At 38.5% G+C, this 14848-nt stretch overlaps 1 protein-coding gene across 1 annotated transcript; it reads left to right on the top strand.

Moving 5' to 3' along the window:
• The first annotated feature begins 1670 nt into the window (after nucleotides 1–1670).
• LOC118593710 (olfactory receptor 2AJ1) lies at nucleotides 1671–2612 on the top strand. The gene has a single exon (XM_036203176.1). The coding sequence runs from the start codon at nucleotides 1671–1673 to the stop codon at nucleotides 2610–2612; it is 942 nt and encodes a 313-aa protein (XP_036059069.1).
• The last annotated feature ends 12236 nt before the right edge of the window (nucleotides 2613–14848 follow it).

Here is a 14848-nt window from a genome sequence, read left to right as displayed (position 1 = left end):
GTGTGGTGCTGAATCTGCGTAAAGTGAAAGAAAGGGGAAGACTGCATCTTTAGAACCATCATTTCTACACACAGGTCATAGGATCTGAGAGGTCATAGGACATACTACCTGAACACTGTTTATAGAGGCAGAACTTACAGAAGTGTGATTTGTGTATAGGTGTATATTAGAGGACAGAGGTAAGGAGATTTTGGATCTTTTTCAACTGCACAAAAGGGCACCATTATGAATCCATAGCTCTGGAGTTATAAATGTCCATTTATGACATTGTTGGGAGAAGGCTATTGGAGGGGATTTAGTGTAATAGCTCAGTATGAATTAGATGACACTGTGAGATGTATGATTGCATTAAATCTGGCTGACAATAAAAACTGCAGATACATGGTAACTCTGCAGTGATTGCATGTAGCTAGACTCTAGCTATTAGAGTGTTAAAAGGACACACACTCATACACCCAAACAGTTGTTGCAAAATGAATTTGTGAACAGTTCATTGGCTGGCTTAAGAGTGCCATTTTGCTTTCCCAAGTATCCATTCACATGTATATTTTAGTGAGAAGCTGTTCAGGTATTTCCACCCAACACATAGAATTCTTTCTCCTCTAAGGATCTCACAACCCCCCTAACTATACAAGGAGTGATAATGTTGTTTAAGTTATCTTGGCAGCATTATATCTTGTGATCTTCATTCATAGTCTCCAAAGATTTCCCACTCTACCCTTTTCCTCAAAGTGAGTTTAGTAGCACTTTGCTCAGTAATGAGCTATATACAGCCTGAATCACTAAGTGGATAAGGACAATGAATCTTATATGTGGCTTCCCATGTAGAAATCAGCCAAGCCACTTACAGGCTCTCTGTGTTAATAGTGGATTACATAAAGTTAAAGATCTTAAATAACTTTTCATGAAAAAGAACTTTATAGATATAAGAGAATCTTGTCTCTAATTCTGCTGCTCTCTCTGTCTCTCGGTGTCTCTGTCTGTCTGTCTGTCTGTCTGTCTCTCTCTCTCTCTCTCTCTCTCACACACACACACACACACACACACACACACACACACACACACACTGATGTCTAATCACAGAGCCATTTGAAAGAAGTATTGAAATGATTGGAAAACTAATCATGGACAATTCCCTTCATTGTATTAAATCCAGCACAAAATCATCTACACAGTTCATGCTGATGTAATTCTTTGTTCCTTTTATTTCATAACTGGAGCCCACTATTTTTATCCAAGATGTCAGGATGGAGCAGAATGCAAAAGAGCAGGAAAGTCTGGGTTTCAGTTAATTAATGAATGGTTTTACAATGTCCAGATTCTAGGGAGAGCTCCAGCAGAGAACCCCATCCAAAGGAATCCCCAGTGGAACTTACACGTGGTATGCAGATGAAAAAGGTATATTTGAGTAATGACTGGACTCAAGTAATTGCATATGAGATCTATAATATAAAAGGTCTATTCCACACTAAATATTATAATTAATTAGAACAAATGTATGCTTTGCCTTATATACCCATTCTGAGACCCTCTATGAGGCACTTAATGGTAAATACAAATTGTATATCAACTCATTTTATTATGTAAACATATATAAATGAGCATAATATTTTAGTACTTTTTCCTCATTAAACAACCATCTCTTTGTAGGTAAAATAGGAGGAGACAAGATGGGACATGAGAACCACACTTTTAGCAGTGACTTCATCCTTTTGGGACTGTTCTCTTCTTCACAAACAAGCCAGGTGTTTTTCTCATTTATAGTTTTCATTTTTATTATGACTATAACTGAAAATGCCCTCATGATCCTCCTAATCTACAGTGAGTCTCGACTCCACACGCCAATGTATTTCCTGCTCAGCCATCTCTCCTTCATGGATATCTTGCACACTTCCAACATTGTGCCCAAAATGATCGCTGACTATTTTTCAGGTAGCAGAACTATTTCCTTTGCAGGCTGTGGCTTCCAGATATTTCTGTCCCTTACCTTGCTAGGTGGTGAGTGCCTTCTCCTGGCAGCCATGTCCTATGATAGATATGTGGCCATTTGCCACCCACTTCATTACCCTGTGCTCATGAGGGACAACAGCAGTGGGCTCCTGGCTGCAGGCGCCTGGCTTGTGGGGATCCTTAACTCCATAGTCCACACATCTTTTGCACTCCACTTCCCCTTCTGTCACTCAAGGGCCATTGATCACTTTTTTTGTGAGGTCCCTGCCATGTTGAAGTTGTCCTGTGTGGACACATCACACTATGAACGAGGAGTTTATGTGAGTGGCATTATTTTCCTGCTGATCCCATTTTCCGTGATCTCTATATCTTATGTGCAAATTCTCCTCACTGTCTTCCAAATGCAGTCACAGGGGGCACGGCAGAAGTCCTTGTCCACCTGCTCCTTCCACATGGTTGTGGTCATAATGTACTATGGGCCGTTCATTTTCACATATATGAGACCTCGCTCATACCACACTCCAGGCCAGGACAAGTTCCTGGCGATATTCTATACCATCTTGACACCCACCCTAAACCCCATAATCTACAGCTTTAGGAATAAAGATGTCATCATGGCTGTGAAAAACATTATCCAAAATAATTTTCTAAATAAAAAATGAATAGAAAAATGCCTACATTTTCTTGTGTTTTCTAAACTCACCTTCATAACTTGGGCTCACATTTACTTGAGAATAATGTGTAATTGTACATAAGACATATATCTATATCCATATTCAGGTGCCCCATGGTAAAGTTGTGCTATGCTGTGCTAAGGCAACAAAAAGTATTGTCTAAGAAGACTCTGAAATTTTTTTAAATGTATTTATATATTCTATACACATTGTAGAATTATGTGCATAATCCATTCTAGCAATTCTCCAAAACAATGCAAAGGAACACATATTCCTACTAAAACTGATTAATATACTTTATTAGTAGCAACAGAATAGAAAGCAATATTTTATTGGGAAATTTTTAATCATATCACATCCAGTATTTTAAATAACTGCTGTGGTATGAATAACATACAGGAAGTATTTTAAAAGAAGACATCATATAAAATTGTAATTGATGAAAATGCCCTAATTTGTCTTTTGTGGTATCATCTTCTACAATGACCATAGTACATTTTAGCATGTTATAATTCTGTTAGGTTAGGAGTGGTCCTTATTGATGGGTGCTCACATTCTCCATCTGTATCATATACTTTGTTTTATAAAGACCTTAATGTGGGATTTTGAGCTTCATGATCCCGTTGATTTTACACGGCTTACTGGTTTATTTTGATTACCTTTTTCTCTTTGTAGAGCTTCCGACTTCCATACTCTCTAATTGCAGTGCAATATGTTTTGCAATGATGGCTAATTATTTATGCTGTTGATTTTAGTTAATGAAAAATTTGTTACTTTCTTTTTAAGTATGTTATTGTCAGAATTTTAAAACTGAACACCTTTTCTATATGAAGAGTCTCAGTACCCAGAATGTTTATGAAAGTGTATATGTTACAGTGAAACTAGTGTCAATACGATCAATGGGAATGTGATTATAAATAAGTTGGTTTATCTGCAATACCACTGGAAAAACAGTACATTTTCAATAGTAACAATTTGCTTGAAAAAAATCAAAACAAACGAACAAAACATTTTAGCATGTAAGAGCAGTTAATGAAGAGTCAGGCATTTGAAAGAGAGTGAGGAGTGGTATGTAAGGGAATTTTGAAGGAGAAAAGGGAATGTGAAAATGATATAACTATATTATAATTAAAAAGATAATAACTTAAAATTTAGCACAAGTTCTGTTTTGTGAATTTTGCTATGATATATTGTGCATAGATTAGAAATATATCACAAAATATTTAAAAAGAATATTCTGGAAAATATACTTAGAGTGTCAAATGCAGTATAAAGTTTCTTCTAATAATTGAACTTCACAAGCTTGATGATACAGACATAAAAGAAGCAATTATGCTTTTTTAGTTAATAAATCATAATAACTTTTTTATTTATAATATTTTAATATTTTACATAACCATCCACAGATTCCCCCTCTCATCCCTCCTCCAGCTCCCCTCCAGCTCCCCTCCAGCTGCCCCCTCCCATTCACCCTCCATCACCTCCTCCAAAAGGGTAAAGCCTCCCGTAAGGAGTCAGCAAAGCCTGGTACATTCATTTGAGGCAGGACCGAGCCCCTCCCCACTGCATCAAGGATGAGCAAAGCATCCAACCATAGGTAATGGGCTCCAGAAAGCCAGCTCATGCACCAGGGATAGATCTTGATCACACTGCCAGGGGCCCTTCAAACAGACCAAGCTACATCACTGTCCCCAATCTGCAGAGGGCCTAGACTGGTCCAGTGCAAGTTCCACTGATGGTTATGATAAACAGCACTAGTGGTGGCACTGGTTACAGGGCGAAAAGTCACGGGCCATGGCCACAACCACCAGAAGTACAAAGAGCTTTATTAGAAAGAAGGAGGGGATAGGAGAGAGGAGAGAAAGATGGCGGGAGCAGAGCAGAGAGCAGGGAGCAGAGAGGAAACAGAGAGAGCAGAGAGAGAGGGTGGGGGTCTGCACCTGGTGTTTTAAGGTGCATACATAGCTGCCAGCACCCCCAATGATGTAAGATGCAAGACCCTCAAGCTACACATGTGCCAGAGTGAGGGCAGGATCTTAACATTCCAAACTTTCTGCTTATTATAAAAAAGTGAGTGAATAGGAGTAGGGGTGTTGTTTCTCCTGGAAAAACTGCTTCTAGCTGACTTGGTGGGTGTCAGTTGGCTCTTAGTGGAGTTAAGGTAGGGGACCTTCTGAGGTAGACAGGCATCCTGGGATGGTGGGTAAGGCTGTCCTGCTGCCCTGGCACCATCTATCCCTCTTGGATTGGCACTCTGGTTGCTTTTGTATCTGACAGGATGCTGGTAAGACAGAAAAAGACTGAAGTATATATGTCCTGTCCAGATAGATTTAAGCTTATTTCTGGAGCTTGGGAAAAATCTTGAACATGTTAAGAAGCAGCCATGAGAAAATTAGTGACCATGGTAGTGTTTAGTACTCTGCTTATATTGGTTAATGTTAATAGGAGAGACAGAGAGATTGGAACATGTTAAGCTTTATAAGAGACAGATTATTTAAGGTATCTGTTTCCTTTACTAGTTTAGATTCTAGGAGACACAGTTGGTCAATTATTGAGAGCATTTGAGTATTGAGAGTAATAGGTGGTTATATTAAAGTCTGTTTTTGCAGAGCTCAGATACTTTTCACCAAATGATGGTTATGGTAAATGGCACTGGTGGTGGCACTGGTTACAGGGGGAAAAGTCATGGGCCATGGCCACTAGAGTTACAAAGAGCTTTATTAGAAAGAAGGAGGGGATAGGAGGGAGGAGCGCCAGGCCTAGAGAGAAAGAAATATGGCTGGAGCAGAGCAGAGAGCAGAGAGCAGAGAGGGAACACAGAGAGAGAGCAGAGAGAGAGGGTGGGGGGTCTGCATCAGGCTTTTTAAGGTGTGTACATAGATGCCAGCACCCTGTGATGACATAAGATACAAGAACCCAACCAGCGCATGTGCCAGAGTGAGGGCAGGATCATAACATCCACAGCTGTCATCCAAAGTTCATGAGTTCCTATGAGCTTGAGTCAGTTGTCTCTGTAGATTTCCCCTTCATGATCTTGACACCCCTTGCTCATATGATCCCTCTTACCTCTCTTCAGTTGGACTCCTGGAGTTCAGCCTGGTGCTTGGCTGTGAATTTCTGTATCTGCTTCCATCAGTTACTGGATGAAGGCTCTATGATGACAGTTAGGATATTCACCAGTCTGATTACTAGGATAAGCCAGTTCAGGTACCCTTTCCACTATTGCTAGTAGTCTAAGCTGGGGTCTTCCTTGTAGATTCATGGGAATTTCCCTAGCATCAGATTTCTCCCTTCTCCCATAATGTCTCCCTCTATTAGTATATCTCTTTCATTGCTCTCCCACTTCATCCCTCCCCAAGCTCAACCGTCCTGATCCCTTATATTCTTATCCTCCATCCCCTCCCCTATATTGCTCCCCTCATCCCCAGTTTACTTATGGGTATCTCATCTGTTTCCCCTTCCCATGGTGATCCATGCATCCTTCTTAGGGTCCCCCATTGTTTCCTAGCTTCTCTGGAGCTGTGGATTATAGTCTGATTATTCTTTGCTTTACATCTAGTATCCACTCATGAGTGAGTACATACTATGTTTGTCTTTCGGAGTCTGGGTTACCACACTTAGGATGATATTTTCTAGTTCTATCCATTTGCCAGCAAATTTCGTGATGTCATTGTTTTTCACTGCTGAATAGTACTCCATTGTATAAATGTACCACATTTTCTTTATCCATTATTTGGTTGAGGGGCATGTAGGTTGTTTCCAATTTCTCGATATTATGAATAATGCTGCTATGAACGTAGTTGACCAAGTGTCTTAATGGTATGGTTGAGCATTCCTTGAGTATATTCCCAAGAGTGGTATTGCTGGGTCTTGAGGTAGATTGATTCCCAACATTCTGAGAAATTGCCATATTGATTTGCAAAGTGGTTATACAAGTTTGTACTCCTACCAGCAGTGGAAGAGTGTTTCCTTACTCCACATCTCTCCAACATGAGTTGTCATCAATGTTTTTGACCTTAGCCATTCTGACTGGTATAAGATGATACCTCAGAGTCACTTTGATTTGCATTTCCCTAATGACTAAGGTTGTTGAGCAATTCCTTAAATGTCTTTCAGCCATTTGAGATTCTTCTTTTTACTTTATTTTTTTTTTTTTGCTATTTATTATATTTGTGTTTTAATTTTACACATCAGCCATGGGTTCCCCTGTCCTCCCCCCTCCCGCCTCCACCCCTACTTTCCCCCAGCCCCTCCCCTCCATTCCTATCTCCTCCAGGGCCTTCTGTTGAGAATTCTCTGTTTAGATCTGTAGCCCATTTTTAAATTGGATTGCTTGGTATTTTGCTGTCTAGTTTCTTGAGTTCTTTATATATTTTGGAGATCAGCCCTTTGTGAGATGTGGGGTTAATGAAGACTTTTTCCTATTCTGTAGGTGAGTTACTGTTCTATAAGATAGCCACCCTAGCTTCTAGGCCTTAGGCCCAGGGGCACAACCTGTGTCCTCATACCCCCACCTATTGTAGCCCCAGCTGCAGGCTAGCAGGCAAGACTCCTGAAGGCATGCCTGGTCCCCACCACCCCCATCGGACCATGTAGTCTATAAGTCCCACTCCATCCTCCAAACTCACCCATCCCTGAGACTGCAGCTGAGACACAGACTCCACTAGTTCCAATTGGACCAAGAGGTGAGTCACTATTCTCCCAACCATTGTAACCCCAGTTGCAGGCCAGTGGGCAAGACTTCTGCAGGCAGGCCTGATCACCCCTACATCAGACCCTGTAGTCTACAAGCCCCACTCCATCCTCTAAACCCACACATTCCCTGAGACTACAGCTGATCCCCGAGACACAGACTCCACTAGCTCCAATTGGACAAAGAGAACAGCAGCTCCCGGACACACAAACACTTCCAGTGCCAGTTGGACCAAGAGCCACTCTCTGAGACACAGACACCATTTGTACTGATTGGAGAAAGAGATAGGCAGATGCCAGTGCATGAATACATCAACAACATAAAGAGCAATCCACCACCACCAGAACCTAGCAGTTCTACTACAGTGAGACTTGAACAGCCCAATGTAGAACTAGCAGAAGGAAACAGCCTTAAAATGACTTTATGAAGATAATAGAAGCTTTTAAAGAGGAAACAAAAATCCTTTAAAGAAACTGAGTAAAAGACAAACAAAAAATTGGAAGAGATTAATAAATACCTTCAAGAAAGTCAAGAAAACCAAGAAAAAGCAATCAAACAGGTGAAAGAAACAGTTCAAGACTTGAGAATTGAAATAGAGGCAATAAAGAAGTCACAAACTGAGAGAATGCTGCAAGTGAAAAACCTGAGTAAACAAACAGGAACTACAGATGCAAGAATAGCCAACAGAATGTAAGAGATGGGAGAAAGAATCTCTGGCATGGAGGATATGATAGAGGAAATTGATTCATTGGTCAAAGAAAACATTAAAGCCAACATTCATAATACAAAATATGCAGGAAATCTGGGACACTGTGAAAAGACCAAAACTAAGAATAATAAGAGTAGAAGAGGGAGAAAAATAACAGTGCAGAGAAACAAAACTATAGTCAACAATATCATAGAAGAAAACTTTCCCAACCTAAAGAAGGAAATGCCTATGGAGCTATTAGAAGCTTACATAACACCAAATAGATTGGACCCCCCCCCCAAAAAAAAAAAGTTCGTTGCCATATAATAATCAAACCACTAAACATACAGAATAAAGAAAGAATATTAAGAAACTACAAAGTAAAAAGGCCAAGTAGCATATAAAGGCAGATGTATCAGAATAACACCTGACTTATCAATGGAGACTGTGAAAGCCAGAAAGGTCTTGGACAAACATTATATAGATGTTTAAAGACCATGGATGCCAACCCAGACTATTATACCCAGCAAAACTCTCAATTACCATAGCCAGTATTAAGAAGATATTCCAGGACAAAACCAGATTTAAACAATATGTATCTGCAAATCCAGCCCTACATAAAGCACTAGAAGGATAACTCCAACATAAGGAAGTTAGAAGCACCCGGAAGTTAGAAGCGCCCATGAAAATACAGGCAATAGATAATCCCACACAAACAAATCCCAAAGAAGGGAAACACACACACACACACACACACACACACACTACCACCAAAAAAAATTAATATGAATTAACAATCACTGGTCATTAATATTCCTAATATCAATGGACTCAATTTGCCTACAAAAAGATACAGGCTAACAGAATGGATATGAAAACAGGATCCATCCTTTTGCTGCATAGAAGAAACACACCTGAAGCATGAATCTTAGATGATCTTATTAATAAAATCAAACCTGAGGCTAGTTATTGGGGTGAATGCTGGAAGATCAGAGAAGCAGAACAAGCCACAGCTACCTTATCTTGCCAGTTCCTCAGCTGATCCTGTTTCCTCAGACTGGAAGCCTCTGAGTCCTCATCCAGAATGAATCTCAGCTCAAAAGCCTAAATACTTAACCAGCCAAATGCTTCCAGTTTCTGGTCTTTATGCCTTATATACCTTTCTGCTTTCTGCCATCACTCCCAGGGATTAAAGGCTTACTTTCTGGGATTAAAGGCATGAGTCACCATGCTTGTTTCCAGTGTGGCTGTGAACTCACAGAGATCCAGATGGATTTCTGCCTCTAGAATGCTAGGATTAAAGGCATGTGCTACCACTACCTATTCTCTATGTTTAATATTGTGGCTGGTTCATTCTCTGACCCCAGTTTATTAATAAGTTTATTAGCATGCACAATATTTTGGGGGAACACAATACCACCACACACACCTCAACTTCATAGACAGATACTACCTCAGTTGAAATGATTGGAAAAAGACTTTCCAATCAAATGATTAAAGAAGCAAGCAGGTATAGCTATCCTAATATTTGATAAAATAGACTTCAAACTAAAATTAATCAAAAGAAATTGAGAAGGACATTACATATTCATCACAGTAAAAAATCCATTAAGATGAAATCTCAATTCTGAACATTTATGCCCCCAATACAAGGATACCCACATATGTAAAAGAAACATTACTAATGCTTAAATTGCACATCAAAGTCCACACACTAGTAGTGGGAGATTTAAACACCCCACTCTCACCAATGGACATGTCTGCCAGACAGAAACATAACAGAGAATAAGGGAACTAACAGATGTTATGACTCAAATGAACTTAATAGATAAGTACAGAACATTCTACCCTAACACAAAAGAATATACTTTCTTCTCAGCACTGTATGGAACATTCTCTAAAATTGATGACATACTCAGTCACAAAGCAAATCACAACAGTTGCAAAAAAATTTGAAATAACCACCTCTATTTTATCAGACCACCAAGTCCTAAAGTTATATTTCAACAACAACACAAATTACAGAAATCCAACAATCGTATGGAAACTGAATAATGCTCAACTGAGTCATCACTGGGTCAAGGAAGAAATAAAGAAATTAATAATTCTTACAATTCAATGAAAATAAATGTAAAACATACCTAAACTTATGGGACCTTATGGAAGCAGCACTAAGAGGAAAGTTCATAGCTCTAAATACCTACATCTTTCTGGTATCTTCTTTAAGTTCAAGAAATCTCACACTAGGGACTTAACAGCACACTTAAAAGAAGAAAAAAAAAAGCAAACTCACCCAGGATTAATAGACACCAGAAAGTAATCAAATTGAGAGCTGAAAAATCAATAAAATAGAAACAAAGAGAACAATACAAAGAATCATTTTTGAGAAAATTAACCAGATAGGCATACCCTTACCCAAACTAAACAAAAGGTAGAGAAAGAATATCCAAATTAACAAAATTAGAAACAAAAAGAGAGACATAACAACAGACAATGAGGAAATCCAGAGAATCATCAGGTCATACTTCAAAAACCTCTACTCCACAAAATTGGAAAATCTAAAAGAATTGGACAATTTTCTGGATAGGTACCACATACCAAAATTAAATCAAGACCAGGTAAACAATTTAAATAGATTTATAACACCTATGGAAATAGAAGCAGTCATTAAAAGTCTCCCAACCAAAAAAAGTCCAAGGCCAGATAATTTCAGTGTAGAATTCTGTCAGAATTTCAAAAAAGAGCTAATACCAATACTCCTCAAATTGTTCCACACAATAGAAACAGAAGGAACATTGCTAAACTCTTTTCATGAGGCTACAGTTATCCTGGTACCCAAACCACACAAAGATGCAACAAGAAAAAGATAATTACAGACCCATCTCCTTCATGAACATTGATACAAAAATTTTCAATAAAATACTGGCAAACTGAATCCAAGAATACATTAAAAAAATCATCTTACCATGACCAAATAGGCTTCATCCCAGAGATGCAAGGATGTTCAACATACAAAAATCTGTCAATGTAACACATATAAACAAACTGAAAGAAAAAAATCACATGATCATCTCATTTGATGCTGAAAAAAACCTTCAATAAATTCCAGCATTACTTCATGATAAAGGTCTCAGAGAGATCAGGAATACAAAGATCACACTTAAACATAATAAAGGCAATTTACAGCATGTTTTAGCCAACATCAAATTAAATGGAGAGAAACTCAAAACGATTCCACTAAAATCAGGAACAAGAAAAGGCTGTCCACTTCCCCATATCTATTCAATGTAGTACTCAAAGTTCTAGCTAGGGCAATAAGACAATAAAAGGAGATCAAGGGGATACAAATTGTAAAAGAAGAAGTCAAACTTTTGTGATTTGCAGAAGATATGATTGTATACTTAAGTGACTCCCAAAATTCTACTAGGAAACTCCTACGACTGATAAACACCTTAACTAATATGGCAGGATACAAAATTAACTAAAAAAATTAGTAGACCTTCTGAATACAAATGTTAAACAGGTTGAAAAATAAATCAGAGAAACATCATCCTTTACAATAGCCACAAATAACATAAAATATCTTGTGGTAACTCTAACCAAACAGATGAAAGACCTGTTTGAGAAGAACTTTAAGTTCTTGAAGAAAGAGATTGAAGAGATCAGGAAATGGAAAGATCTCCCATGTTCATGGATAGGTAGAATCAACATAATAAAAATGGTAATCTTACCAAAAGCAATCTACAGATTCAGTGCAATCCCCATCAAAATCTCAACACAATTCTTCACAGACCTCAAAAGAATAATACTCTACTTCTTATGGAAAAAAAAAACCCAGAATATCTAAAAAAAATCCTTTATAATAATGCAACTTCTGGAGGCATCACCATCTCTGACTTCAAGCTATAGTAATAAAAACAGCTTGGTATTGGTATAAAAACTGACATGTGGACCAATGGAATCAAATTGAAGACCCTGATATTAATCCACACACCTGATCTTTGACAAAGAAGTCAAAACTGTACAAATAGAAAAAAGAGTATCTTCAACAAATGGTGCTGGCATAACTGGATGTCAACATGTAGAAGACTGCAAATAAACCCATATCTATCGCCATGCACAAAACTCAAGTCCAAACGGATCAAAGACCTCAACATAAATCCAGCTACACTGAACCTGTTAGAAGAGAAAGTGGAAAGTAGCTTAGAATGCATTGACACAGGAGACTACTTCTTAAATATAACACCAGTAGCACAGACACTGAGAGCAACAATTAATAAATGGAACTTCCCGAAACTGAGATGCTTCCATAAGGTGAAGGACACTGTAAATAAGAAAAAACTACAGCAATTATGCTTTCAATCAAATTTTATTATTTTAATGCACACTTTTACTCTTTCCTCCTTGTAATTTCCTTCCTGTTCTTGTTGTACTAAAGAGCATTATTTCAATAGAAAGCATGTAAATCTGTGGGGACACACAAAAACCCCAGCTTGTGACTTGTTTTCACCTTGACTCAAGGTCAGAGAGTCCAGCTTGTTTTCCCCTACAAGGCTGCAAAATAGGATACTTTGGCCAAAGGCATGGTTACCATGTGTCTTGTACCTCTAGGCCTAATTACAGGATGCTTTGCCTTAAGGCATGGTCACCAGATGTCTTGAGTACTAATGAGGTGTTCACACTTGGCTGTACTTTGTACCTTGAACCATGATGACCTTGAAAGGGGGAGATCTTTTTCCTCCCTTGCTTTGGGCATATAAAGGCTGTGAGTAATAAACTCAGGCATCTGTGGTATTGACCTAGAGCCCCCCACCCAAGCTATCCTATGTCTCTGTCTTTTTATTCATCTATGTCTATATTTCATTCCACACTCCCTCCTTCAGAACTGTTTGATAGATTGAGTGGGACTCAACAGAAAATTTACTAGCATAATGATAAATACATACTATTTCTAGGAGAAATTAAAAGTTAAATGGAAGCCCTAAAGTGTATATATGTATAAAATGTACATGTATGTGAACTTGACTATAATATTTTGTGTATAGGCTGGAATCACCACAAAGTATTTAGAAAGAATATTCTGAAAAATAGGCATTTATATGTTTATATATGTTTATATACTCTTTTCGTCTTTGTAATTAAAAAATTTTATACCATATATGTTGATCACACTTCTTCTCCCTAACTCCTCCCAGATCCTCTTCACCTCCCTACTCACTTTCATGTTCTCTCTCACACAAAAAAATTAAAAAAACAAAGTCTAAATAACAAAATATAAATATTGAAATGACTCTTGTGAATAAAAATTTCCACAAAGAAGATCATCCTGAAGAGGGTGATTGATCAGAATTTCAATGATTCTGCAGAGATCTGAATGGTCCAGACCTAGAGTCTAATTCAAAATTCTCTTGGTCCATCTCTATCTTTGACTCTATGTTCAGTGATGTACTTAAAAAGTATGCTGATTTATGACTTTCTTTGTTCTGTTATTGTGCCCAGATCATGACCCCCAGAGAGACCACTGAGGACGAGCTTACCAGAATGCAAAAGCAGGGTTTATTCAATCCCACACGCATGTGTGTAGTTCAAGCTAGCAGGAAACCCTGAGGCAGGGAGGAGAGTTACTGTTTCTTGGGGAAGTTAGTTTTTATAGGCAAACCCCACAAAGTTTCTTAGAGGGGAGGTGGTTAGTATGGGTCCATCCTTGATGGGTCCAGTTTTTCCCTGGCCTGGACTTTGTCTTATTTCAGATTATCTGTTTGCCCTGTCAGGAGTTTTACAGCCCATCTCCGGGGTCCAGTCATGTTATCTCTAGAGAGGGGCATTTTGTGGTTAATGGTCACCACCAGACATCCTGACTTTGTTCTTTTGAAAACACCTGACTTCACCTCTCCAGGAAGGGGGAACTGACTCAGTTCTGTTTATTTTAAGATATCTCTTCCCTCAGCTCTTTTGGGTTTGGGGGGAACTGTGTCTGGGCCTTTGGTGAGAGTCTTTCTCTGTTGCTACAAAAAACTTCATGAAATTGTTATCTCATTGAAACAGAATTTGGGGCAACTTAAATCTATGTTTTCAGGTCATAGACACTCATTTGTATGTGTACATAAGTATTGTTTACATGTACTTGTATCATTCATTTATCTGGTACTAAATGGGTTTACAAGTGAGTGGTCATGTAAATTATATATATATATGCCTGAATTCACTTTAGTTCACTTTGTAACTTGAGTTTTAATGGAGTAAGATCTCAGCTCCAACAACCTGAACTAATTAGATTTGGATAATACCTGTCTAATAAAGACATAGTGCAATGATGATGGGCAGAGTGAATATTTCATAATGTTACCATACTCAGGGAAAGAATGCAGGGAAAGAATGAGCCTCCGCCTGTCTTTTGGATACCTGACGAGAGCTTAGTTTAAAGTGGACTCTTAAGACAAATGTTCGTGTATTAACATATCAAACTTTGTCTCAATTCTCCTTCAACGAGGTGGTACAGGAAGTTCCTCAAGGACTTCCCAGGAGATTGACTGCTTGAGAAGACTGATTTGTTTCCAACAGATGATTACTCTAGGGTGCAACTTTCCCTAATGGATAATTGTTTTAATATGGGAAATAAATCTTCTAAATTCTCCATTCCAAGGATTAAGAGGATGGCTTAGCTCTAGGCTTAGACCAGGATGCATATCCTTCCTCAACTCAGTCCCCTTGCCTATTATACCTTATCTCATCACTCCCAATATCAAATGTGTCCTATGATCCAGCCTAACCAATACATCCTGTGCTCAGGTGATGTTTGGTAGAATTTGCCTTTTTAACTCTAAATCAATGTATCCAACTTAG

The sequence above is a fragment of the Onychomys torridus genome, chromosome 12, assembly GCF_903995425.1.
Source record: "Onychomys torridus chromosome 12, mOncTor1.1, whole genome shotgun sequence".
Classification (NCBI taxonomy): domain Eukaryota; kingdom Metazoa; phylum Chordata; class Mammalia; order Rodentia; family Cricetidae; genus Onychomys; species Onychomys torridus.
The sequence above is the reverse complement of the archived record's forward strand: the minus strand, read 5'-3'. Positions and strand labels throughout refer to the sequence as shown.

Bases quoted from the DNA above. Each gene is read 5' to 3' on its own strand.
- LOC118593710 (XM_036203176.1), top strand. From the start codon at position 1,671: ATGGGACATGAGAACCACACTTTTAGCAGTGACTTCATCCTTTTGGGA.